General features: G+C 37.0%; 4 protein-coding genes across 4 annotated transcripts; all 4 read right to left on the bottom strand.

The window, feature by feature from the left end:
- Positions 1-1,293: 1,293 nt before the first annotated feature.
- On the bottom strand, positions 1,294-6,466 carry LOC146529255 (circadian clock-controlled protein daywake-like). The gene is made up of 5 exons (XM_085201903.1): positions 6,457-6,466; positions 2,372-2,594; positions 2,169-2,299; positions 1,746-1,901; positions 1,294-1,463 (listed from the first exon to the last, which is right to left on the bottom strand). The coding sequence occupies exons 1-5, from the start codon at positions 6,464-6,466 to the stop codon at positions 1,303-1,305; spliced, it is 681 nt and encodes a 226-aa protein (XP_085058029.1). The 3' UTR covers positions 1,294-1,302.
- A 2-nt stretch (positions 6,467-6,468) lies between these two features.
- Positions 6,469-9,424, bottom strand: LOC146529254 (circadian clock-controlled protein daywake-like). Its single transcript, XM_085202238.1, has 5 exons — positions 9,193-9,424; positions 8,648-8,870; positions 8,438-8,568; positions 6,899-7,054; positions 6,469-6,786 (listed from the first exon to the last, which is right to left on the bottom strand). Exons 1-5 carry the CDS (start codon positions 9,251-9,253, stop codon positions 6,626-6,628), a joined length of 732 nt encoding a protein of 243 aa, XP_085058364.1. The 5' UTR covers positions 9,254-9,424; the 3' UTR covers positions 6,469-6,625.
- A 2,521-nt stretch (positions 9,425-11,945) lies between these two features.
- Positions 11,946-14,416, bottom strand: LOC146529253 (protein takeout-like). Its single transcript, XM_085201902.1, has 5 exons — positions 14,282-14,416; positions 12,828-13,050; positions 12,625-12,755; positions 12,248-12,403; positions 11,946-12,110 (listed from the first exon to the last, which is right to left on the bottom strand). Exons 1-5 carry the CDS (start codon positions 14,337-14,339, stop codon positions 11,962-11,964), a joined length of 717 nt encoding a protein of 238 aa, XP_085058028.1. The 5' UTR covers positions 14,340-14,416; the 3' UTR covers positions 11,946-11,961.
- Positions 14,417-25,581: 11,165 nt separating this feature from the next.
- LOC146529252 (circadian clock-controlled protein daywake-like) lies at positions 25,582-27,145 on the bottom strand. Its single transcript, XM_085201900.1, has 5 exons — positions 27,100-27,145; positions 26,703-26,925; positions 26,501-26,631; positions 26,074-26,229; positions 25,582-25,798 (listed from the first exon to the last, which is right to left on the bottom strand). Exons 1-5 carry the CDS (start codon positions 27,143-27,145, stop codon positions 25,638-25,640), a joined length of 717 nt encoding a protein of 238 aa, XP_085058026.1. The 3' UTR covers positions 25,582-25,637.
- Between the last annotated feature and the right edge of the window lie 362 nt (positions 27,146-27,507).

Below are 27,507 nucleotides of genomic sequence, written 5' to 3'. Positions count from 1 at the left end.
CTTCTAACATAACTTTAATTACAAAGTTAATATTTTTTTTATCAGCAATAAATATAATAAAATTATTTCACTTATAATAAAGTTATTTTCACTCAACAGTCTCCAGAGTTCGGGGGAACATTCAGCGGGATTTTTATTTTGTTACTAGATAAACTATAGTTAGCCGATAATCATTAGATGTTTATTACTGGGTGTTTATTACTAGAGCATAAATATCAATTGGTGGAGATCTTGTTTATTTTAGGCTAACACAGATTTTATTCAATTTCAATCATCATCATCATCATCAACAGCCATCTTTTGTCCACTGCTGGACATAGGCCTTTCCCAATTCTCGCCACCACACTCGATCCTCAGCTCTTCGGATCCATCCGCTTCCCGCCTACCTCTTTATGTCGTCAATTTCAATACATTAATAATAATGTCGCTAATCTATATATATAAAACCGAAAGGTCACTCACCTTTCTCTCATCACCAAATCTCAGAAACTACATGTGCTAGGAATCTCAAATCAATCTCAAATGTTGCATAGGAGTTATTTATAGGACGTAGGTGCTCGCTAAGACGGGAATTTGCAATATTCGGCTTCTAAGGGGTTGTTTTTGGGGTTGAAAGTTTGTATGAAACTTCGTTACTACAAATGCTAGAAGTCTCAAATTTTACATGGAAGTCACTTATAGGACCTAGATACTCATGAAGACAGAAATTAATAATGACGTAGTTCACGCAGGCGAAGCCGCGAGCGGGCCGCTTGTAATTATATGTATGTAAGTTACAATTAGGTACTGCACAGTAGGTTTTAATTAAAATAAGCTATTCCTTAAAAGTGACGATTACTGTTGCCACTATTATAAATGGAGATGTTTATATTTTAAATAACTTATAACAGACATTTTAACTCGGAAAACTGTGACTCGAATATGTCCTCTAAGGATTTAGAAAGTTGAGAAACGGGCCGTATGGATTAATTTTGAATAAAATATTAGATATTATAAACATAATTCTACATTTCCACAATATGCAAAATAATATTTGATCTTTTCTAGAAGTTCTCGGTGCTTATTTATGTATTTTATTTTAATGGGTTATTCTTATTTTTAATGTACCTAAGGACATTTTTTATATTTTAAGGCAAAATTCATAAATCAGTCTAAATTCTGTTAAGTGTTATTAATTATATACAAATTTATGTTAAGTTAAAGGGTTCAATTCAAGGGTTAAGGTATTGAATGATATAACAAGTACATATTTAATAATATTATATATTTTCATCTTAAAATTGATGACATCCTTGTAAATATTCATTTGAAAGCATATAAGGCCACAGTCTCAACTGGCTTAGAACGAACATAATTTCGCACGGAGTTAAATATCTTCTCAGTTATTGGATCAAACAAGTAACGTCCATACATAATTGTTAAAAATTTCCAATTTTCATCAAACTTCTTATGCATGATGTCACCTGAAAAATATTACATACCCATTAATATATTTTACATACACTGACATTTGCTTTGTTAGTACATTTAATAACATAAGAAATTAATACGTTTAAACATTGAGTTTATTTTAACATCGCTACTCAACACGAAATGCCTCTAGAATTCTGCGGAAAGTGGAAATTGGAAGTGTCTTAATGGGAACGCACTAAATTCCCACGTTCGCTCTAGCTACCATGATATGTTAGGAATACAGAGTAAAGCTAAACAAAATAATAGTTAAAATCCATAATATTAAAACTTACTTAAATTTCTATCTCCGTTAAACAGATTGTCTAAACGGAATTGGGCACCGCCTTTCACATCGTAGATGTAATCATAAGATTTTAACAAAATCACACCCTTGCCATGAGCATCTTCTATGATATCAAAAGGAACGTTCATTGTTATTTGAACGTTCTCTGTAACATTTAACATAAGAATATTTTATTAAAACAATCAAATAATTTAATGATTTAAGTTATTACACAGCTTAAAAAGTCTTGATCAAAATATTATAGTGAAGTACCAAGAAGTGTTATCTATTGATTCACGGTGATGTTTCGCCTTTGTAGGTTTATGTGTTGCCTCAAGTTTTGCTGTTTTTCATCTTTTAATAATTATATACGAAAATGTGTACTTTGTTATTTAAGATATATATTTAAGTAGTATGTAAATAAATAGCTTACCAAGCTCCATAGTAAAGCTACCATCGCCATTAATGTGGCTTGAAAGTAAGGTCCCATTGTTTATGTACCGACTTGTAGCTTCCAAATCCGTATGAAAAACAAAATTAGCCATTTTTGTGGACATATCCATGCTAAAATAATAGTTGTTTTATTATAGAATAGGTACTTATTCAATATAATACTTAATTACTAATAATACATGCCTGATACTATCAACAACTGCTTCACCCATTCCTTTAATGCTCATTCTTCTTAAGTCTGCCTTGAATCCTCCTTTGTCAATATGTATGTAATCTATATATATAGTGTCTAGTGGCTGCACATCTATTTCAGGAACCCCAGCTGCGAGGATCGGAGATATTGCTTGAGCGCTTGAAGTCAGGCACTTGGAGTCCCATAACCAACATTTTAATGGTGACGGCGGTGCTAAAACATAAGTTTTTCTAATTTAAATACATATACGTCAATCTTTTATAAATGATATCCGTACGTAGATACTGTCTCCTGTTATTTATATGCATAGATGAATTTCTTTAAGCGCTTGTAAGTCTAAATCTTGTAAATCCCATTAAATTTGACACAGAATAGAATTTGAATAGGATGCATTTATTTAGGTATAGAAATCTGATCGCAATAAAGAATTTGAGTTAATTGAATAATATTAGAGTGGATACATCATGATGCAACTCTTCTATTTTATTATTATTTTTATTTTTTAAAATATTTTTATAATTTTTTAATTATTTTTTTTTAAATTTTTTTAAAGCTCATTTTAAGAGCTGAGTCACTAAGGTGACTATATTGCCCTGGTTAGTGAAAATTTTTGCAAAAAGACTGTTAAGCCGTCAAGAAACTCAAGATATAAGATTAATTATAGTGAAAAATAACAGTGTAGTGTGTGTGTGCTGAAATCGAATCTCGATAAACATTGAAAAAGTGTGTAAAACAAAAACGTTTGAAATTACAATCCTAAAAGTGCCAAATAATTATATTTTCGATTTAGAACTCCTCAATCATAATATTGAGCAGCGCCATCTATTGAAACCCATCAGAACTTTTTAGTCAGATCTGAGGTCGATCCGCAATTATAAACAAGACAATACAATCGACTATATAGCAAGTAGTCCTAACACCTGTTTTTGTAATCGAGGGCGCAAAGAGTTTCATAAGCCGAGAATGGAGGTAATAAAAAATATGTTAATTAACATGCAGCAAGATATAAAGCAACAAAAACATGACATGCTAAAGTGAAAGAAAGAAATGAAAGAAGATATAAAAAGTATAATAATCAGCAGTCTCAACGAGAAGTTTAACAATTTGGAACTAAAAAACGAACTCTTGGTGAAAAAAATTGAGGATCAAAAAAATAAAATAAACAACTTAAAAAGGCAGCTCCGACGCAAAAATCTAGTCTTGTTTGGCGTAGAAGAAAGGGAAAAGTCATACGATGAACTGGAAAAAATAGTAATAAATATAATAAATACGAAAAACATAAGAATTGCATGTGACACTAGCAACATTGAAGCTGTTAGAAGATTAGCGAGAAAGTTAGACCAATAGTGATAACTTTCAACATATTAGAAAAATTTTAATTTTACTTACCAGCGACCGAAATTTGAAACAATTGTACTAAAAGTACAAAAATAAATTGCGTTATTTTCATTTTATTTAACAAAAGATTACTCGTGACTGAGATTATTCTACAACTGATATATTTCATAATAATTGTTCAGGCTTATATAGCAACGATAGTAATAAAAATGAATTAATTAAACAAGGAAAAAACTCTAGAGTGCATTGGCGCTTCTATAGATGTTTTCTAGGGGCGATTTAAGCTTTAAGCGAATCTGTTTTTATTTTTTAGGATTTTTACAATTTTTCAGTATACATTTTTTTAGTAAAATTTCTGATGGGCACATGACTGTTGGAGTGGCCACGGCCTCCCTTATTTCTACGCCCTTGAGAGCGCCCTTGCCTTGAAAAATCTGATCTCAGTACAATTTTAGTTACATTCAATTGGTATCGATTTTAGGAAATATATTTACATACATCTGTAATAAAATGAGTTAGTAATATATTTAAGTTTTTTTTAATATTTTTTATAATGAAAAAAAGAAGATTGGAAGATTTTCATGTCCCTATTCTGAAAGACGGCTACGGCTTGAGCTACGTCGCTCAACACGCAATGTCTTGAAAATTAAGCGGAAACTTTGGAACGAAGTGTTTTAAAACTGTTAAAATATTTCGTTCCTCATTAGGCCCTGCTATGCGGAAGAACGTGAGAAGTGAGATGCTAATATGTGATAAAGAATATTATATATGTATCTAAGTAAGTAAGTAAGGGCATCTTTTTAATTCAACTTGAGTTCGGCGGATCGCAGAATTATGTTGTTATAGATTATAGATAATATATCAACATATATTTTTAATTCAAATATTTTAAACAATTTATTTGTAATTATATATAAATATATAAGTAACTTTAAATACTAGCCTAAAATAAAGATAAAATTATTTAAATGTTTTTTTTGTATTAGTTTAATTTCGTCTTTTTAATACAATATTTAATATTTTTCAAAATATATTCAGAGTTCAACGGCTCTTCACAGTTTTTGTTAACATGGGTATGAATCTAAATACATATACTTAAGTACAGAATAATGAGGTGATTATAAGTATTATAAAATAATATTTAAAAATAGTTTTTTATAATTCGAGGAATCATATAATATATTCTTAATGACTTAAGTTCTCGTAATTTCAGTATTTTTTAGAGGATATAAAAGATATTTCAAGATAAATTATAGATCTCCATTTATCATCCATTTTAATGTCATTGAAGTACTATACTGTTTACCCTAAATGTGGAGGAAGATTCACATCCACAACTATCACATCACATAATATGTTAGGTAACAGGGATCACAACCATGAGCGCTGATGCTGGGGTGAAAAAATTTAAAACAATTTAAAGATATTCTATTCTAAGAATAAAGATCTAATTGGCGAATGAGAATGCAATATAATTGCGTTTTCTCCTTTTCTATACATTTTTTTGTATTTTTAATCTTTAAATTTATATATTTTCAAACATGGCCTAATTTTTATGGCACATTAAGAACATAATCACATTTTAAAATTTCAGATTAACTATAAAATTTTTGGCAATTTTTCAAAGGGTAAAAGAATAAGAAAATCTAAAATATGCTAATTCTTCATACGTAGTAACTACTATTGGTATCTATTAAACAAAAAATATTATAAATAAATAAAGAAATGGTGTCGTGGAACACCAGGTAGGAACGAAGTTCCTTCGGCTAATGTAGAAACGACACAAATTGCAAAAAAAGTCGTGCTCAATTTTATGTAGGTTTTCTTGATTTTTCTCTTAAATTTTGCTGATTAGTTTTTATTTAAGTACAAGAAAGTATTTAGGAAATTCAGTATTTTAGGAAATAATAAATTACTTAAAATAAAAAAACATCGTAATTCAAATTATCAACTAAAAAAAGAAAGAGGGAGAAAGAGAAAGGTATTATACACTACTCGTCTGTGTATGCGACTGTCGTGCCTGCGCACGTCTCATTTAACGGTTTTATTCCACGCATTTTTCTTACGGTTTTACTATCACATTTTTTTCAGTTCGGTCACGCAGCGAAATCCCTATCCCTTCCAAGCCTGCCGTAAGGAACTTCGTTCCAATATGAAATATTTGAGATAAAAAAGAGTGTATAAAAAGTGTCCCTATCCCTATGGGGGTACAAATAAATACCTACTTTATTTATATTTCGTACGTATCTGGATTTTGTACAATTTAAAAAGTACAATTTGTAAATTATTATTGAGATTTTGGAAAAAAATATATATGAAATATATATTTTTATGATAAAAATATATATGTATATCCTTTTAAGTTTTGCTTCCGAAAGTTAGTACGAGTTTAAATAATTACTTATAATAGTTGCGGGTTTCCATTGAATAAAATCACAAGCATATCTTTAATATACATATATAATATTTATAGTTTAATATATATAATATTCTTTATTGCATTCAACATAAAAAAGTACATTTAACAGAAAAAAAAGTTAGCCTCGGTGGACTCTTCAATTGAATCTTTCAGTCAACCTGTGGAAGTGGGTGAAAGTAAATAGAGCGGATGTGAATCTAAAATTTTATAAAAGAAATGAAATTGTAGCAATTATTACGAATACTTTAAATATAGTCAAACACATAAATAATAATTGTATGTAATTATACATACATAATTATGCATACACATACTTACATTTACACATAGCTACCTACAGAAAAAACATTACTAATTCGAATATCGAAATATAATATAAATATTTATATATATTTATTGTACACATAAATATAATATGAACGATATCTAGTATATATATATTATTTTAAGATTTTTATCTTAAAATCGATGACATCTTTATAAATATTCATTTGAAAGCATACAAAACCACAGTGTCCATTGGTTCAGAACGGACATAGTTTCGTATAGAGTAAAATAATTTCTTAGTTAATGGATCAAACATGTGAGGTCCATACGTAGTTATCATAGATTTCCAATTTTGATTGAGCTTTGCATTCATAATCTTACCTGTAAAAATATTGGATAAATATATTAATATATTTTATATATATTTTTGTAAAGTAAAAATACTAAAACAGTAGCAGAATAATAATATATTAAAAAGTGTTTAGCGACTTACTTAAATTTTTGTCACCATTGTAAAGATTTTCTAAATGGAAGTGACCGCCGCCCTTAACGTCGAAGACATAGTGAAAAGATTTTAAATTCATCACATCCTTGCCATGTAAATCTTTTATGATATCAAAATAAATATTCATTGTTATTTGAACGTTCTCTGTAATATTTACAAAAAGATAATTAAATTTTCTTCAAAACACTGTATGTATTATCTTATTAATCTATATATATAAAAGGACTTGTCCTCACTGACTGAGGTAAGACGCACGCACAGCCGTAACCGCTGATGGTAGAAACGTGAAATTTGGACCAAAGTTTACTTTCGTAATCTGGACATCCACTAAGAAGGGATTTTGAAAAATTTTAACCCTAAAGGGGTGGAATAAGGGTTGAAAGTTTGTATGGAAAAAAATTTAAATCGGCACCAATTTGTCTAAAATTTTAAATTTAGATTTTTAAAAGTATTTAATTGAACAAGTGTTTCATCGTTTTCTAGAATTCTCCCCCTAAGGGTGCAAATAAGGGTTTCAAAGTTTGTATGGAAAAATCTTTAAATGGCCACCGATTTTTATAAAATTTGAAACTTAGACTCTTAAAAGTATTTAATTGAACACAAGGGTCCAAATAAGCATGCGAAGCTGCGCGCGCCCACTAGTATTTTATACAAATCAAATAATATTAACAACTGAAGTCAGTCGTGGCGCAGTGACACAAGCGCGCGACTTTAAGCGGGACTGGTCATAGGTGTCAAAAAGTGCGGCGTTAAGTTCCGCTCCTCTCTATGTCTGTAACGTCTTCGTAATTCGGCGGAAAGTGAAAAACGAAAGTGTCTTAATGGTTACAAAGTGTATAATACTAACTTCCCAGGTTTCCTCTGCCTGCACTGCCTTGTGTGGAATACAACGAGACGCTAAAAAAGTACTAAGGGAAATAAATAAACATCTATTAAGTAGTTTGTAATTGTTTTTATCAAAAAACAAGAAGTTTGTATTGATTTCTATCTCTGAAATACAAATAAATATGAATATTTGGAAAATATCCAAAAAGTGAACTTTTTGGATATTTTCCCCTATTTCTTTTTTAACTTCTCACTTCTTGCCAAATCAAATAATTGTTGGTCCACAGTATCTTTATAGGTCTTGTTAACGCGGTGGATTTCAAATAAAATACAGCAGAAACAGCAAGCATAAATGCTCGTGTCTTTTGATTGCATTGACTTACAAATTTGTATTTTTTTCTGTGTTCTAAGGAACTGTAAACCTAAATATTTGATATGAATTTTACCTTGATTTCTTATCACGAAAGATTCTCCTATAAGGGTTCCATTTTTTCCTTTTAAAATACGGAACAATAAAAATAATATCTGTATAAGCGATTTACGTAATTTTGCTGTTCAATATTATAATAATAATACTTATGTTTAAGTTTTTGATATGGTGTATGTGTTATATCTTTATACTGTCTTTTTGCATTGTTATATTTAATTATATATATATGAAAATGCGTTGTTTTATAATTATAATAACCTTTTTTAACTCACCAAGCTTCAAGAAAAAGTCACCATCGCCGTGAATGGGGGATGTAAGTAAGGTACCATTGTTTATATACCGACTTTTAGTGACAAAATCCGTGTGAAAAACTAAATTTGCTATTTTTGTAGACATATCCACGCTAAAACAATATATCGTTTTTTTATTATTTAGTATTTACGCTTAAATTCAACACTTAATAATTTAAAAATAATATATGCCTGATGCTATCAACTACTGCATTGTCCAATCCTTTAACGGTCATATTTCTGAACTCAACCTTGAATTTCCCCTCGTCTATATGTATATAGTCTATCACTATAGTTTTTAGCGGTTGCATATCCAATTCAGGAACTCCAGCAGCGAGGATAGGAGATATTGCTTGAGCTTTTGCAGTTAAGCACGGAGAATCCCATAACCAACATTTTGATGGAATGGGAGGAGCTAAAACAAAAGTTTTTTTCTCTATTTTGAATATTATTCATAAGAAAAGGTATACAAACGACGCAAATTTTTCTTTTGAAATTTTCTTTGGAGTGCTTAGTAATTTTCCACCGACTCTGATAAAAAGTCTAGCTTCCCTCATATTTTTTAATGTTTCCAACGTTAAAAATAATATTTATATTGTACTAAGAAATATTATTAAGATTTTCTGATTTTATATAATAGAAGAATAAAAATTAGAAAGAAATTATATATTAGGCTCAATTAATTATAAAGAAATTTGCGTACACTACTAAATAAGATAAAAGTTACTATAACTTACCAGCGCCCGAAACATTATACAATTGTACTAAAAGTACAAAAATAAATTGTTTCATTTTCATTTTACTTAACGAAAGATTAAATTTACCGTTGAGATTATACCACAACTGATTTATTTATTATTAATTGTTCACGCTTATATAGCAAACGTTCGCAAGAAAAAATAATGTATTAGTTTAATTAAGAATTACTCCTGTCCAAACTGTATAGAATAGACACGTGTAAGGGTATTGCACAATAATTAACAAATTCTGTATTTGTAAACACGCTATGTCTGCGCCCTAAATTTATTCGCTACGAAAGCAATTGTGAAATTATTTTCTACTATTGTTCTGTAGCGTATAAATAACCAAATTTAATATATGATAAATGAGTTGAATGTTAGGTTTCGTCTGACTACAATCGTCCCAATCTACATTTTGGTGACTCCGACGTGATGTACCCCGACGATGGGACCCCATATTTTACAATTACGTCGGGTAACAGAGGGAAGCGTCAGCGCTCTTTTTACGGGAACAGCATGTAGGATAAATTAATCAAGATATCTCAACAGCTTAGACGTAGGTTTTTTACCTATAATATACCTGTATTTCGTGTGACGCAGTTACGCGTAGATACCAATAACGTAAACTTACTACTACAAAAATAATACTACTAATAGGTTAAACAACTTTGAACTTTACCGCCAATACCTACGACTCGATTTCGGAAAGAGGCGTGTGCGGCTGTGTCCCTTTCATAGGTTTATGTGTTCGTGCGTCGTTCTTAACAAATAGCGTTTTATTTTACAACTAGCGACCCCCTTGCGGCTTCGCCCGCTTTTACTACTGGATTATTCATATAATGTATGTTTGCAAAGCACTTAAGATAATGTGAAAATTAATTAAACTCTAATGCAACCCGCATTTTCGTAGTTTCAATAAGGATTTTCCAATTGTTTTACACAGCAAGGATTTTTTAGTAGGTACCGTAATTTTAAATCTGTGCTACTAATCTTTTCAAGTACTTATTAAAATATTTTTAAATGACTATTTTTAGATAGTTAAATGACTATTTTTAAACGGAAGAAATTATAAACAAAAGCCTACCTACTAATAACTACTACAAAAAATATGAAACCAAATATATCGCGTTGAAATAATACATTCAACTCCAATTATCCAATACGTGCAAACGCATCTAAATCTTCGTTGCTATGCCTCTATAGCGGGCGGGTTTTTTTTTTCGAGCTTGTGGTTAATGCTGAAGAGGGTATTCTGTCCCTGGTGAAAAGCAAGCACTACGTGGCTGTCTGTGAGGAAAATTAAATAGAATACATTGGCCGGGAATCAAACCCGGGCCCGCGTGGCAGGCGAGCATTCACTGAACCACCGATGACTGCTCATGACGCGCTTGTATAAGCAAAACGTCGCGGGGCGCGTTGCGCAGCAAGGATGTTTTGATATTGTATCAACTTCTAAAGTACTTATTAAAATGAAAAAACAGTAAAAGACAGTTTTGATCTACATTAAATGGCCAACGTAACTAATATACTTATTTATATGCTGAGAGTAAGGGATAAGTAAAACTTGAGTCGGCACAGCTGATGTGTCAATGGCGTGATGTGTCAACAATTAAATGCGTTTTTCTCTAATACTATTCGCAATTTCGAAATAGTGTATAAAGCAAATTTATCTTCGTTTAACGTAGAAAATTAATAAAGTATTTTAAAGGATAAGGATTAATACCATTATGGAAAAATATCCCTCACAATAAAAAATATATTGAAATTACTATTTTTAGACAGAAATGTGATCACTACACGTTATTCTTAAAAGATAAAAATATGCTGTCGCGGACTTTTTTGTAGATCTTATTAAGAGGAACAATACTCCAGTACACTATTTTCATGTAGTACTTACCATTAAAGCAGCGCATGCGCGAAAGTGTCTCAGCGGGTAGGACTTTAGACACATTTATCGTATTTATGTTAATTTACATAAGAATGTACAAATAATAAACTATATATAAACCTTCCCTGAGAAATACTCGACCTAATGGTGAAAACCGCATAAAAATCCGTTGGGTGGTTTAGAAGAAGAAGAGTTAGAAAGTTCAGACAGACACGAAAAGCGACTTTGTTTTATAAGATATAGGATGATATTTTTATTATTTATTTTGTTTGAAAATAAAACCTTTTCATTTATTACGCTTTTAAGATAAAATTGTAGTTTCATTTAAAGTGGTGCTGACAAAATCACTTAATTTTGTTAAAGTTAAGTTTTAAAATAAAAGAGTGCATAAAAAGTGATCATATCCCTATGAGGATATAAATAAATACTTATCATAATACATATTACAAGATTAATTATTTAATCATTAGATCTGTTTACGCAGTAGTAAATTAATTAAATCAAATTGACGAATGTTACAAATAAAAATTAAATAGAAACAACTAAATATATTTTAGAAACTAATATTTAATGTTACATCTATTATCCACACTAGCGACCCGCTCGTGTCTTCACCTGTTTAAATGACACAGTTATTTATTTTTATTAAATCGGTTAAGCCGTTTTTGAGGTTAGTATCTCAAACAAAGAGACAAAACGACAAAAAGACAAAAGTTACAAAAAATTAAAAGAGATGGTACTTAAGTATGATCTTTTAAAGATAAATGTGTTTTTCTATGGAATAAAAAGATAAAAAGTACTTCATAATTCATTTATTATGCATGTTATAATTCAATATACTCAAATGTTTAAGATGGTTCATGTAGGCGTTGGAAAGTTTAAAAAGCGAAGGTTCCGAGTGGTTCAGATTGGATATAGTTTCGGAAAGAACCAAACACTTTTTTAGTTACTGGTTCAAACAAATGTTTCCCATATGCAATTGTCAAATATTTCCAATTTTGATGCATTTTATTATGCATATTGTCACCTGTAATGAAATAAAGTTTTAAATGTTCCTTAATATACTTTACTTTAAATGTTTATTAATATATGTGAGTCATATTAATATAATTAAAAACGAAATAATTTAATATTTAAATCAAGGGGTAGCGTCTTGGAACTTACTCAAATACTTATCACCGTTGTAAAGATTTTCGAAATAAAATTGGGCGCCGTTCGTAACATCGTAGATGTAGTCAAATGACTTTAAGATCATTACATCATTATCCCGAGCATCTCTTATGATATCAAAAGGTATGTTCATTACTATACGAACGTTTTCTGTAACATTTTACATAATATAAGGAATCGGTATTAATATTTCTATAAAATTTAAGTGAAATGGCTGCTTTTAAAAAGTTTTCTACTAATAAGGTTAAAAGCTTGTTACCTACAAATGAAAATGTATTTACTTTTTTCTGGGCTCTCTGAGTATAATATTATGATTATATATTTTTTTAATATCCAAAATACTAATAAATAAAAATATATAGGTAACTTACCAAGCTTCATAAAGTAATCACCATCACCGTAAATGGGGGTCGAAAGTAAAGTACCGTTGGTTATATATCGACTTTTAGCCGCAAAATCCGTGTGGAATACCAAAATAACTATTTTCGATGGCATATCCACGCTAAAAATAATTTGTTTTTTATTTACTACATGTAAAACTTGTATTCAATACATTTTTTTAAATAATACATGCCTGACATTATCAATAATTGCATTAGTCATTCCTTTAACGCTCATACTTCTTAAGTCAGCTCTGAATCCGTCTTGGTCAATATGCATGAAGTCTATCCATATGGTGTCCAGTGGTTGTATATCTAATTCGGGAACCCCCGCCGCGAGTATCGACGATATTGCTTGAGCTTTTACAATCAAGCACGAGGAATCCCATAACCAACATTTCAATGGTATCGGTGGAACTAAAACAGATTAGTAAAATAAATGTTTATAGCTACAGTAGAATTAAGTAAAGCGAAATTTTGCAATAATTATATTGTTAATTATTATCATTCTATTCTCCTAAAAACATAAAATATATACTATGAAATTCAGAACATTCTAGATATATATATAGCACTGAATTAAAGTTCAGGTCAAATTAAGGAACTGGCGAGAAACCTAATGTGTCAATAACCGAACTATATGGAACCATTTTAGTTTTAACAACTGAAAATCTATTTAGCGTAGTAGCGCCACTGCACTAGCCGCAGTAGATCTCATTCTAAATATGATGTTTGTGAAAACTAAAACTGACATTTAACTTAATAACTAAATTATTATTGCCCCAAGTTTCATGCATATCTATATATATAAAAGGACTTGTCCTCACTGACTGAGGTAAGACGCACGCACAGCCTTAACCGCTGATGGTAGAAACGTTAAATTTGGACAAAAGTTTACTTACGTAATCTGGACATCCACTAAGAAGGGATTTTGAAAAATTTTAACCCTAAAGGGGTGAAATAGGGGTTCAAAGTTTGTATGGGAAAAAATTTAAATCGACACCGATTTTTATAAAATTTGAAATTTAGATTTTTAAAAGTATTTAATTGAATACGTGTTTCATCGTTTTCTAGAATTCTCTCCCTAAGGGTGCAAATAAGGGGTTGAAAGTTTGTATAGGTTTTATTTAAATCGTCATCAATTTTTATAAAATTTGAAATTCAGACTCTTAAACGTATATAATTAAACACATGTTTCATGGTTTTCTAGAATTCACTCCCTAAGGGTGCAAATAAGGGTTTGAAAGTTTGTATGGGAAAATTCTTAAATCGCCACCGATTTTTATAAAATTTGATATTTAGACTTTTAAAAATATTTAATTGAACATATCTTTCATGGTTTTCTAGAATTCACCCCCTAAGGGTGCAAATAAGGGGTTGAAAGTTTGTATGGAAAAATCTTTAAATCGCCACCGATTTTTATAAAATTTGAAATTTAGACTCTTAAAAATATTTCATTGAACACATGTTTCATGGGTTATTAGAATTCACCCTTAAATTCGCAAGCGAAGCTGCGCGCATCCGCTAGTATGTCTATAAATATCAAAACGTTAATATTTCTCCTTTTATCATTGAGTAACTAAAATATTATACAAAGTTACAATTTGTTGAAGTTAAAATATATGAAAATATTTTCAATTTAACTTACCAGCCGTCGAAATATTGTACAATTGTACTAAAAGCAATATTAATTGTTGAGGTTTCATTGTGTCTCGATCACTTAACAATGAGTATATACAGGAACTGATACATTAATACTAATTGGTCACCTTTTTATACCAACGATTGCAATAAAATTAATTGATTTCATTAAACTAGGAAATACTCCTGTCCATACCGTCTGCAGAAACAGAGAATATAATTTTAAAGGATTCTGTACATTTGACAGAAAAGTAAAATACGACAATTTTTGTGAGCAAAATCTTTGATCTCAGTTTTTTTAACCGACTTCTGTAAGAAAAGGAGGTTATCAATTCGACTGTATTTTTTTAATTTTTTTTTATTTTATTTTTTTTATGTTTGTTACCTCATAACTTTTAACTGGGTGAACCGATTTTGACCATTTTTTTTTATTTGAAAGGTATAGCTTCCCGAATGGTCCCATTTTTTTTTGGTCCATGTCTGACAATGGTATCCATGAGAAAATCACATAAGTCTTAAATTTGCATTAGGCATGTGCGCGACTAATAGCCGAATAACTCAATGTTGACAAATTACATTTAATTGACACTAACAAAATAGTTAGTAAAACTTTATTTTTGACTCAAAGTAAATATTATTTTGGTCATAGGTTTAAGAGACAGATAGCTTCTGTGCTATCCTATTATTTTGACTTATCAGCCAAGAACTTGGCTACTACTCCAACTGCTTCTATTGAGCAGACTGACATTGCAATTTATTCTGACATTATGTCTAATAATTTACACTCTGTTGACATTTCTCAACATTTAAATTAATTTCTCAGACAACAGAGGTAGCAACCTCTAGCTCTAATTTATTATTAAATATCCCTTTGATCCAACTAGCTTTACAATTAAATTACAATAATAACGCACACTGCACATCATCACAATATCCATGCAAAAATAATAATAAAAATGTTAAGTCTATTAGATTAGTTCATCAGAACATCCGTTGCTTGACGGGGGGCAAGCAGCTAGAGCTGGAATTATTCATGAACTCGGAGGAAATCAGTATTATGTGTATTACTGAACATTGGTTAAAGGTGAACCAGCTCATGTTTAATTTCAGAAACCACCGGGTAGGAAGCTCATTCTGCAGAATCAACACAATACACGGGGGGGTCGCTTATTATATTAAACAAGAACCTTAAGTTCAAGGAACGGAAAGATATTGTGTCCCTTTCTGTAGAATGTTCTATCGAATTAGCGTGTGTTCAATTAGAGCAATTCATTGTTATATGTGTATACAGACCTCCCTCCGCCAATTTAAAATTATTTTTAGAAGTAATGGATGAGGCCTTAAGCAAACTTACCAAGTCGGGTAAGCCTTTGTTAGTGTGTGGGGACTTTAATGTTAATATTTTGGAAAGTTTAAGTCCCACCATAAATTTATTAAGTCTTTTTAAGTCACACAATTTACTTAATTTATTTATGGAGCCAACCAGAATAACTCCTACGACTAGTACTTGTATAGATAACATATTTACTGACATTATTCCATGCTACAAAAGCATTATTAATAAATTGGATTCCGACCACTCTGGTCAGCTAGTAGAATTCTCTAGTAAGAAAAAACAAGTGGCTAGGAAAAAAATTGCTTTTGTACCTGTCACAGCTAGTCGTTTGGAACGTATGAGAGTTAGTTTACTAACTAATTTACTAGTTTTAGATATAACTTTACCTCCCAATTCTTTGTACAATTCTTTTTTTTACTCTTTTATTAATAAATTTCATTCAATATTTACTCCCAAAGAGATTACAATTACCGATAGTCCTATCTTTGGTGACTGGGCCACAGCAGGTATTTATAAGAGTAGGGAGACGCTGTATATGTTATATTATGAAAGACAGTTTAATAGTGGTGAAGAGTTTAAAGAGTACTTAAAATCTTACTCTAAAATTTTCAAAAGTGTTTGCAAAATTGCAAAATCTTTATTTATTAAAACAAAAATCAGAAATAGTAATAATAAAATTGAAGCCACTTGAAGGTTGTTAATGCCAAGACTGGGAGAACTAGGGTGAAAGATTCTAATTTTAAACTTAGTATTGACGGTCACATTGTTGATTCCGATTTGGAAGTGGCCATTGCATTTGAAAAGTTTTTCTCTACTTTCCCAGTCAGTCTAACAAACTATTTAGGTTCTTCTACCACTATTGCAGAATCGTTAATTAAAGACAATGTTCCCGAATTTTATAATGGTTTCGTTTTCCGTCATGTAAATTATTCAGACATTAGTGTAGCTTTCAAATCAATTAGTATGAAAAGACATCCGACTTGTGGGGTGTCTCAGTTAATATCATAAATTCTTTAATTGATATTTTGATTCCTGATTTAGCTACAATTTTTAATAGATGTATTGATTGTGGAGTGTTTCCTGATTTGATGAAATATAGTAAAATAACTCCATTGTTTAAATCAGGTAGTACGCAAGACCCTACAAATTTCAGACCGATTTCAGTACTACCTACGTTTAGTAAAATTTTTTAAAAGCTGATACTCAGTCAGCTTCTTATTTATTTTAATAAAAATAAATTACTGCACACAGGTCAATTTGGTTTCACTCGTTTAAGGTCAACATCTGATGCTGGGGTCAAATTATTAGAGAGTGTATTCGCGGCTTGGGAGGAGTCACGTGATGCCTTTGGGGTGTTTTGTGACTTGTCCAAAGCATTTGATTGTGTGCAGCATAAAACTCTTATCAGGAAGCTACACCACTATGGTATAAGAGGCATTGCTTTGGATCTTCTCACTTCTTATTTAAGTGATAGGATTCAAAAAGTAAATGTCAACGGGAAACTATCACACGGGTCACCTGTAGCATTGGGGGTGCCACAAGGCTCTATTCTGGGTCCGTTTTTGTTCCTTTTGTACATTAATGACTTACCTCACCTTATGAGAGATATCTGTGAAATAGTGTTGTTTGCAGATGATACATCTTTAGTTTTTTAGGGTAATAGACGGCAATTGGAAATTGACGATGTAAACAATGCTCTTTCTAGGATATTACACTGGTTTAGTGCTAATAACTTGCTTTTAAATAGTAGTAAAACTAAATGTATCAGGTTCTTTACTAAGAATGTGCAACAAGTAGAAACCAGGGTTTTGATGAACAATGAGGAACTTAAAGTAGTTAATGAAACTGTTTTCTTAGGTATAACATTAGATGCTAAGTTACAATGGGGTCCGCATATAGAAACTTTATCTGGTAGACTTAGTTCGGCAGCGTATGCTGTTCGTAAGATTCGTCAACTGACCGATGTTGACACCGCGCGTTTAGTATACTTCAGCTATTTTCATAGCATTATGTCTTACGACCTATTACTTTGGGGCAGTGCCGCCGACATAGATACCATTTTTGCGCTCCAAAAACGGGCTGTCCGAGCAGTCTATAAAATGGGTTCACGGGAGTCACTAAGGAATAAATTCAAAGACTTTAACATCCTCACACTACACTCCCAATATATTTATGACAACTTAGTATATGTGCATAAAAATATTAATAAATTTAATAAAAACAGTGACCTTTTTTTTTTTTTTTTTCGTGAGGAAATCCTTTTACGGATACCGGCCTGAGTGGGGACTCGAGCGGGTTATGTGGGACTCGTGGACCGGCTGAAGGCCAATCCCAATACCCACTAAAACCTCACGGTGCTCCTCCTCGACCGCCACTGGCCGCGAGACGCGGGGACTAGAATCGTCCACGAATCGCGGCGGCGGGAGCCTGCTAGGCACGTCGCGGAGTCAAGGGTGTGTGGGCACCCTCGACGGCCTGCTCGGAGTAGCGCGCGGGAGCAACCTGCGCGCGCCTACTCGGGCCAGGTTGGTAGGCGGCCAGCTTCCCCAAGCTGACCGCTCTCTGGCACATTAGGGCGGAAGGCGGCGGTCGTGTGCCGCCCTCCGGCGACCCGGTCTCCTACGGCGGATGGCGACTTCGGCAAAAGCCTCCCTCGCCCGTTCCGCCGACTCCTTCTCGAGCATCACTGCCTCGCAGAAGGATGAGACCGCGTCCCACGACGTCTCGCTACCGGCCATGGCCTTGACTACGGCCGGCAGGGAAAGGTTGTCCCCGATGACGTCGCGCAAAGCGCGACGTTGAGACGCCCAGGCTGTGCACACCTCCAACGTGTGCTGGGCCGTCTCATCGAGGCAGTCGTCGCAGTGGTGGCAGCGAGCGTCGGGCTCCCTCCCAGCGATCCGACACAGGTAACCCCCGAAGCAGCCATGCCCCGTGAGCACCTGTGTGGTGCGGAAGGTTAGGACGCCGTGACGCCGCGCTAACCACTGGCGGAACACTGGACGAACCGCCTCGATCGTCAACCGGCCGGCAGATGGTGTCGCCAGCCGGGATTCCCACACCTCTAATGCGGTTTCCCGCGCCTCCTCCGTGCGTGCCTGGCTTGCCGGTTCCCCGGACACTAGGCCTCGACGCCGGCAATAGACCGACGCCAGAGACAGAGCATCCAGATCCCACGGCATGACTCCAGCCAGCACGCACGCCACCTCACCGGAGATGGTCCGGTACCCCCGTATCGCCCGGATGGCCATCACCCTCTGCGCACGTCGCAGCAGAGTGATGTTGTGCCGATCCAGGGCGTCCGCCCATACGGGAGCACCATAGAGCGCCATCGATCGGACCACTCCGGTGTACAGCCGACCAACATTGGGCAAAAGGCGCGCCAGTGCCGCCGCTGTCTTCAACAGTTTCGGGGCCAAGGATGTAAAGTGGCCCCGAAAATTCCACCGACCATCCAGAACAAGTCCGAGGTACTTCATGCTCCGGGCGACGTCGATTTTGACGCCACCGACGACGATGTGGGCATCCGCCGGTGGGCCCTTTCGAGGAGCATGGAAGTAGATTGCCTCGGACTTGTTGAGGGAGACTTCTAAACCCAGCCGCTTTATGCGGCCGACAACCTCCGCCACTGCTGCCGTCGCGAGGACCGCCGCCTCCCGATAGGTCCTCTGCTGCGCCAAGACCAGCGTGTCATCGGCGTAACAGAGGACCTTTATCCCCCTCAGGGTGTCGCCCCGCAGCACCCAGTCGTACCCGATGTTCCAGAGGATCGGACCCAGCACCGATCCTTGTGGAACACCGGCCGATACAACAAACTCCCTCCAACCTCCTCCAGGAGCCGGAAAGGTCACAGACCTCCCGGACAGGTAAGCCCCGATGACGCGGCGCAGGTATGGAGGCACACGATGGTATAACAGTGCCTCCTTTATGCAGGGCCATGGCAGGGAGTTGAAGGCGTTGGCGATGTCTAAAGACACCGCCAAGACTCCATCGCCTCGGGCTACCGCATCCTGCGCATAGGACTTAACCTCCAGTATGGCATCCACCGTCGAGCGCCCCCTGCGGAAGCCAAACTGGTGGTCCGAGAGGTCCGGACCTGTCCCCTCCAAATGGTGTTGTAGCCTCCTGGCTACAACACGCTCGAAGAGCTTGGCGATCTCGCTCAAGAGCACGATGGGCCTGTAGGCGGAGGCTGAATCCGCCGGGCGACCCTCCTTCTTGATGAGGACTAACCTGCCTGTCTTCCACCGCTGTGGAATTATGGCTTGAGCCAGACAGGCAGTGAATAGTCCTCGCACTCTGGGCCCTAAGGTGTTGAGGGCCAGAGTTAGCGCCCGGCCTGGAATGCCGTCCAAGCCCGGGGCGGTGCTCTTGAGCCGAGATCGGCGTACAGCTTCTTCGAGCTCCTCCTCCTCCACCGGTGGTGTGACGCTGTCCTCTTCGTCCTCCTCTTCCTCCTCACGCGCTGCAGGGCGGGCCATACTGGGTGGTGCAAAACTGGCCCGCTGCGGGAATAGCGACGACAGAACCCCTCGGAATACGTCCGGTTGGAGTGTCTGCGTCAGTGGTGGTGCCCAAGCCCGTAACCTACCGAGCACCATTCGGTAAGGTGTGCCGTACGGGTCTTGGTCTATCCCCGCGATCAACCGGTCGTGCGACTCGCCTTTCACACGACCGATCTCCTCCTGCAGCTGCGTTCTCGCCTCGACATAGACGCGGTACAGTTGGTCTTCCTCCTCCTGCACCTTCTGTACCCGTCTGCGATAGTGGCTGTACTGGCGTCTCGCCGCAACGCAGGTGTTACGCAGTTGCGCGATCTCCCACGACCACCAGTACACTTGCCGCCGCTGAGGGCGGCGCCCGGAACGGGGCATTGACGCGTCACAGATACGCGTCAGCGCCCCCTGCGCCCAGGATGCGGCGTCTTCTGCAGACGCCAAGCTCTGGGGCAGCCAGGACTCCACTATCGCGGCCTCCTCCAACAACTGCCTGTCGAGACGACCCAGTTGCCACCGCGGTCCGTACTCTCGCGAGTTTGGACAGGGGGCTGGTTGCACCGCTGAATGTGTGGAGATCTCGTATAAGATGTAGAGGTGATCCGAGAGAGTCTCCACATCATCCAGCACTCGCCAGCCCCGAACACGGCACGCTAGGGCCGGGCTCGCGAACGAAACGTCCACGACGGATCCGCCCAGCCTTCGCACACACGTGTTCTTGGTCCCTCGGTTGAGCACAGACAAACCGGTGGCAACAACCCACTCCGACAGCGTCACACCACGCACATCCGTCGTTGCGGAGCCCCACACGCTGGACTTCGCGTTGAGATCGCCGGCCACCAATACCTCCGCCGGACGAAATCGCTCTACCATTTCCCCCAATCGTATAAGGAACTCTTCAAACTCCGTAAGAGTTCGATTGGGGGAAAAGTAGACCCCTACGACAACGAGGTTGCCGACAAGTGCGGCGACGCATCCCGCACCCCTCTCTACTCGTGAGAAAGGTGGGGAGCCCGCGGCGACCTGGGTGATCACAGCCACCACCCCGGTGTTGTCGGCTACCCAGTTGTCTCTGTCGGGAACGCTGTAGGGCTCCGAAACAACCGCTACATGTATCGACCACTGCGCCAAGCTTTGGACCAATAAGTCTTGGGCTCTGGCGCAGTGGTTGATGTTCGCCTGCAGAACTCGTTCGGCCATTATTAAACGAGCATAGGCTGCTCCTCCGCGGCCCTAGATTGGGCTTCCAGTTGGGCTTGACTCGACATCGCCTTCCCTCTCACGCCTTTGCTGCGCTTCGATTGCGCACAGATCTTTGCGCACGCTGCACTGCCGGCTAAGTGGCCTGCAGGTCTCTGCGCCTCCTCGCACGCCGGGCAGTGTGGTGCATCCAAGCACGTGGCTTGTTTATGCCCGGGACGCCCACACCTAAAACATTGTGAGCTTCGGTCTACGCCGCTGCATTTAGCCGCCACATGGCCCGCTTCGTGACAACGGAAGCAACGCACAACCCGCTGCTGTAACAGCGTTACTTTAGCTGACACGAACCCCACCAGCAGGCGACCTCCGCTCACTTTCTTGGCAGCTGCCACTGGACAACGTACCCAGGCCGTGCCAAGTCCAGCATGATCACGCCGAACCTCACCAACTTTGACGGCGCCGACATCGCAACCACCGACCTTGCTGACAGCTGCCGCCACCTCCTCGGACGTTACCGAATCGTCCAGCCCACTCACCCTAAGCTCTGCGCATTTAGTGGGCCTTGAAACTTGGACCTCGTTCTCGTCCAATACGCCCCGCAACTTTTGCGCCAAAGCGTCGGCCTTGTCACCTGAGTTGAGCCCCGGGATTTCCAGTAGCCTCGCGCCAGTTGAGGCTACTCTAAATCTCATATCGGAGATATCTAACTCCCCGAGGTCAACTTTCTCCTTCAATCGTGTGAGCACCTGACTATATGTCACGTTGCTTTCAACCGCACTGGGTTGGAGCTTTAGTGCAACTACAGCAGACCGAGGCTGCCTTAGTTTTGGGGCTTTACGCGCCTTTGGCGCTTTTGGCCCCGTTCTCTTATTAGATTGCTGCTGAGCAGCACCGGCCTTCTTTTTGTTGCCTTTCCTGGCAACCACACTCCACCCTTCTGACAAGTCAGCTGGCGCAGGTGGAAGTGGACGTGACTGTAGGGCGTCCGTCACTGGAGCTCCCAAGGTCTTTTTACCCTTGCCCTTCCCCTTGCCTTTGCCTTTTTCGAGCATTTGGCCTCTTGTAGTTGCAGGATTCGCGGGAGCCATAAGTGTTGCTGTCGTCACCTCTGCCCTTGCTGACGTTGAGGCCGTCGCTTTTGACGCACCCTTTGATGCCGCCAGCGGAGGGCGCATACTCTTCTCCGGAAGAAGTCTGTTCTGAAGACCCTCTATCCGGGCGCTTACCATGGTTCCGACTTCCAGCATTATAGCGCGCCGCAACTCAGTATCGGAACTCCCTGGCTGACTCATGCCAGGCTCCACTTCTTGGCTCCTCTGCTTCTGAAGGTCAGCCCGTAAAAGACTGACCTCATTCCGCAGCTCGGACATTTCGTAGCGCAGCTTATTATTGTGGGCGCGCAACTGTGCTACTTCCTCTGTCGCTGTACGCTGGGCCAATTCATCTACAGCCATTCCTATGGCCCTTGCCGCCTGCTTTAGGGCCTTGGTGAAGGTCCCTTTTAGATTGCCCGATTTGCTGGCAACCTTTCTTATAACCGCAAGGCTGTCCACCACCTGATTCTGTAAGTCAGACGCAAGTATGGCCTCGTCCTGCTCTTTTTCGGACGGCAGAGTCATGTCCGAGAGCCTGGAGCTAGCCCTGGCCAGTACGGCCGCAACGCCGTCCGACCCCTCCTGTTCTAACCTCAGCAGCAACTCCTTCTTTCCTACTTCACTGAGACCTTTGCCTCTTCTCTTGGCAACCATTTTTGGAGCCGGTCTATCTGGCTCTCCTTCACCAGAAGACCCCGTCTGATCAATCGGCTTCCGAGGCCTCTTCCGCCTGTCCTTCAAGAATTGTGCCCGTGTCCTTAACCTCTCCGACACCATTGACACAAAACTTTCGGTATCTGAGTCCTTCGACTCCGATGCTCTCCATAGCCGCCCATACGAGGAACAAGATCCCCTCCTCGACCTGTTGTCACCATCCATGGTCGACACTACGCCGCTCATGTCCAACTTGGTCAAAATCACTCGCGGCTCCATCACTCCGATCTGGCCACCGAAAGGTAGCCCCTCTGCAACGCCACTTGAGACAGATAGTCTCCGACATTCACCTTGTGACGCCACAACATCCACCACTCTTTCTCCCACCTCGAGCACAACTTCTCCGCCCATCACCGGCACTCCCACAACTCCGTCTTCCCCAAGCACTGCCTCTACTCCGCCCTTCCCAGGCACTCCCTCTACTCCGCCCATCTCGGGCCCCTCCCCAGCAACACATCGGTCAGTCTGGCCCCCCCCAGATTCGCGGGGCTTGCGTGCCGAAGCACAGAGGGATTCTCCGATCTCATTGAGACTGGTACCCTCCTGAGGTAAAACAAAATTCTGCTGTACCGACATGTTGAGTTTTTGCTGTTCCACAGCGGGGCTTTTCTGTCGGGGTGTGCTCCCCTAGGCCGTGTCCATAACAATGGACTAAAGACACGCCCATGCCTAGCTGGTTTTGGTCCGCGCCGGGAATAAATTCCCGGTCCACTCGCCCGCAAGTGCGAGTGGTTTCCCCTATCCGCCACCTGGGGACGCGCCCAGTAGGAGACCAGCAACTCCCTTGGGAAAAACAGTGACCTCCATCAACATAATGTAAGAAATAAAAATAAGCTTGCTGTGCCCTTCTCTAGGCTCCATAAAGTGTCTCACTCATTCGTAGGTCAAAGTATACACTTTTATAACAAACTTCCAAACGACATGGTTAATTTATCACTGAACAAATTAAAAAAAGTGGTAAAGCACAGGCTCTGCCAAAAAACATATTACTCTGTTAAAGATTATGTTCGCGATAAAGATGTTTGGAAATGAGTTGCTCTATTTCTAAGTTAAGATTGTAAATTGTAATTTGTAACAAATGTTGGCATTTAAAAGAGTGGCCATGAGTTTCTTTGCCTGTATCTTCTCATGAGCTCAACCATTTGAACGGGCTTTTTTCAAGTCAAAATTGCACATAATTTTTTTTTTGGTTATTTTGTTTTGCATTTTTTTTTCTACTTTATGACATGTCCAAGTAAATGTTAAGCATTTTTATGGAATAAAGATATTTTGACTTTGACTTTGACTTTGACTTTGTTGCGCTAATCGATTTTGATGATTCTTTTTTATTTGAAAGGATACACTTCAAGGATAATTTGGTGAAAGTTTGATTAGGTTTCAATTATGGAATCCGGAGAAAATTGAGACAGTTTGTTTTTTTTGGTAAAAAATTGATTATACTGTAATAGTTACAACTAAAAACTTTTTAAATTGATGTCAGAAGTGAGATTCCTGATGGTTGCATTTCTTTTCAACCAACCTCAAAAAAGAGGATGTTCTCATTTTCAACCAACTTCAAAGAAGGGAGATTCCCAATTCGCCCGAATACTTTTTATGTATGTTCTTGTTAATATACCAAAATGTAACTTTGCAAAAAAATAATACCTAATTAAATGAAGTTGTTGAAACCACTCGTTGACAACCACTACCACCACCATCCCCACATTTTAAGATCTACTCATCACTTGAAATCATAAAATAAATTAATTTTTAACAAAAAGAAAAACCGATGTCAAACTACTGCTACAACAACCTTACTACAATATCTAATTACTAAGCCTGTTTGTTCTACTTGACACCGACTTCAAAATTATAAAATCTTTGTAAAATTATTTTTCACTTTTTAGTTCGTTGTTAGAAGTCCGTTTTTCTTTTTTTTAAAAATTAATTTATCACATATGTCTAGGTAGGCTGTAAATATGAGAGAAAAAAGTAACCTACGTTCATTCTAAGACCCTCAATAGGATTACGGGTTTGGCCTTGATTGCATAAAAGACTGACAGACAGACATAATTACTTTCGAATTTATAATATAGATATGGATATACGAGTAAGATTAAATTTAGTATGTGTACGCCCCAAAAAAATTATATTATTACTATCCAATCCAACTACCCAAAAAAATTATATATAATTGTACAACTTTCTTAGCAAAATTACTAAGAACGAAGTTGAACGCACGAATTTAGTTCCCTTTATTAAGTAAACTAAATTTAGGGAACTAAATTGCATGCTTACAAATATTTCACATTTTCATCAGTCAAAACAACAAAAGGTCGTTAATTGGTCCTTGTCGGTTACCAGTGACAGTACAATATATTTTCCTGGACTCTAGTTATTCATATAATATTTTATAAAGATAAATGTGTTTATCTGTGGTATAAAAAGAACAGAAAAAAATAACGAAAATTATTTCACAATTCTTTATTTTACATCCAACGATTCAATTCAGCTCAATGTCCATAGAAGTTCATGTGGATTCATTTATTGCAAAGTATACAAAGCGAAATTTCCCAATGGTTCAGAACGAATATAGTTTCGGAAAGAAGTAAACACTTTTATGGTTACTGGATCAAACACATAGTTTGCGTATGTATTTACCAAATATTTCCAATTTTGCTGCATCTTCTTATGAATTTTGTCACCTGCAATGAAATGTAATTTTAAATTTTTATTAATATGTAGAGTAGAGAGTAGAGTTTACGTATATCTTTTACCGTTGTAACAACTCCTAATAAACATTCTCTAATTTCTTTGTTTTATTCCCTTATTTTTTTATAAAACATAGAAAAATAAGGGGTGTTAGTGGTGAACAATAAAGTCTATTATTATTATTATTACTATATGCGTGTTATCTTTGTACAATTATAAACTAAAACAGCATGATATTTAAACTAAGTGAAATCGTCTTGGGACTTACTTAAGTACTTATCACCGTTGTAAAGATTTTCAAAAGTGAATTCAGCGCCTTTTCTTACGTCGAAGGTGTAGTCAAATGACTTGAAGTTCAATACATCATTGTTATGAGCATCTTTTATGATATCAAAAGGTATTCTCATTACTATTTGAACATTCTCTGTAACATTTAACATAAGATAATTGGACATAGATATGAATATTTTTTTATACTGCCATAAAATAATGTATAAAAGTATATGTAATATATAATATTTTTCTATAAATTAAACGTTAAAAACTTACGATAACGTAACGTTTAGGTATTACAAAATATTACTAAGGTTAAAAGGTAGCAAGTATACCTGATTGTAAGCTCAATAAGGTGAACATTTTGTATGTATTTATATGTTGCCTTAATAAAAAAAATGTATATCAGTAACATAACTTACCAAGTTTCATGAAGAAGTGACCATTGCCTACAATGGGGGTCGAAAGTAAAGTACCGTTGCTTATATATCGAGTTCCAGTCACGAAATCCGTGTGGAATACTAAATTAACTATTTTCGAAGGCATATCCACGCTAAAAAAAATACATATTTTTAAATTTATAAATATACTTATGTTTCTGGGTAATTCTTAAATAGTACTTGCCTGACACTGTCAACTACTGCATCAGCCATTCCTTTAACACTCATACTTCTCAAGTCTTCCCTGAAACCGCCTTGGTTAATATGTATGAAGTCTACATGTATGGTGTCCAGTGGTTGTATATCCAAATCAGGAACCCCAGCCGCAACTATCGAAGATATTGCTTGACCTTGTTTAGTCAAGCACGAGGAATCCCATAGCCAACATTTTAATGGTATCCGAGAACCTAAAACGTAACAGTAGAAATAAAAAATTATGGATATAGTAATGCTGGGTAATTTCTAATTGATTAATAATTTATTTACTTTTGTAATGTTGCTGTTACGGTTGCTATACAGAAATTAGAAAGAGTTGCTAGTGAAATCGTCAAAAAAATTAAAAACCAAAAATGCCAAATTACTTAAAATAACGATAACTACTGGATGGAAATGAATAAATTTTGGCATGGTAATCCTCAAGCTCAAAGTCCAAAGGAGTAATAGGATAACTTTCATCGTGTAGAATTAAAAATTTTATTTGTAAAAATAAATATCTAACATAATAAAATTACATTGTTTACTCGCTAGTGAAGCTAAATTATATAATTTTAATTAAACTTGTTAACACAAATAAATGATTTATCTTCTCATTTTATTTAATTACAATTTAAAAGAAAAAGTACAATTTATAGTTTTTCAGTCTACCATAAATATAATTAAACGACAACATAGGTGCAACACAGGTGTTAAAAACTAAATCTCTTATAGTTGTAAAGAAATTGACGCAAAACAACAATACATACAACACTAAATACGATAAAGGTTTAGTA

The sequence above is a fragment of the Heliconius melpomene genome, chromosome 18 (assembly GCF_056956725.1).
Source record: "Heliconius melpomene rosina isolate 202511_hmr_F chromosome 18, ASM5695672v1, whole genome shotgun sequence".
Lineage (NCBI taxonomy): Eukaryota > Metazoa > Arthropoda > Insecta > Lepidoptera > Nymphalidae > Heliconius > Heliconius melpomene.
The sequence above is the reverse complement of the archived record's forward strand: the minus strand, read 5'-3'. Positions and strand labels throughout refer to the sequence as shown.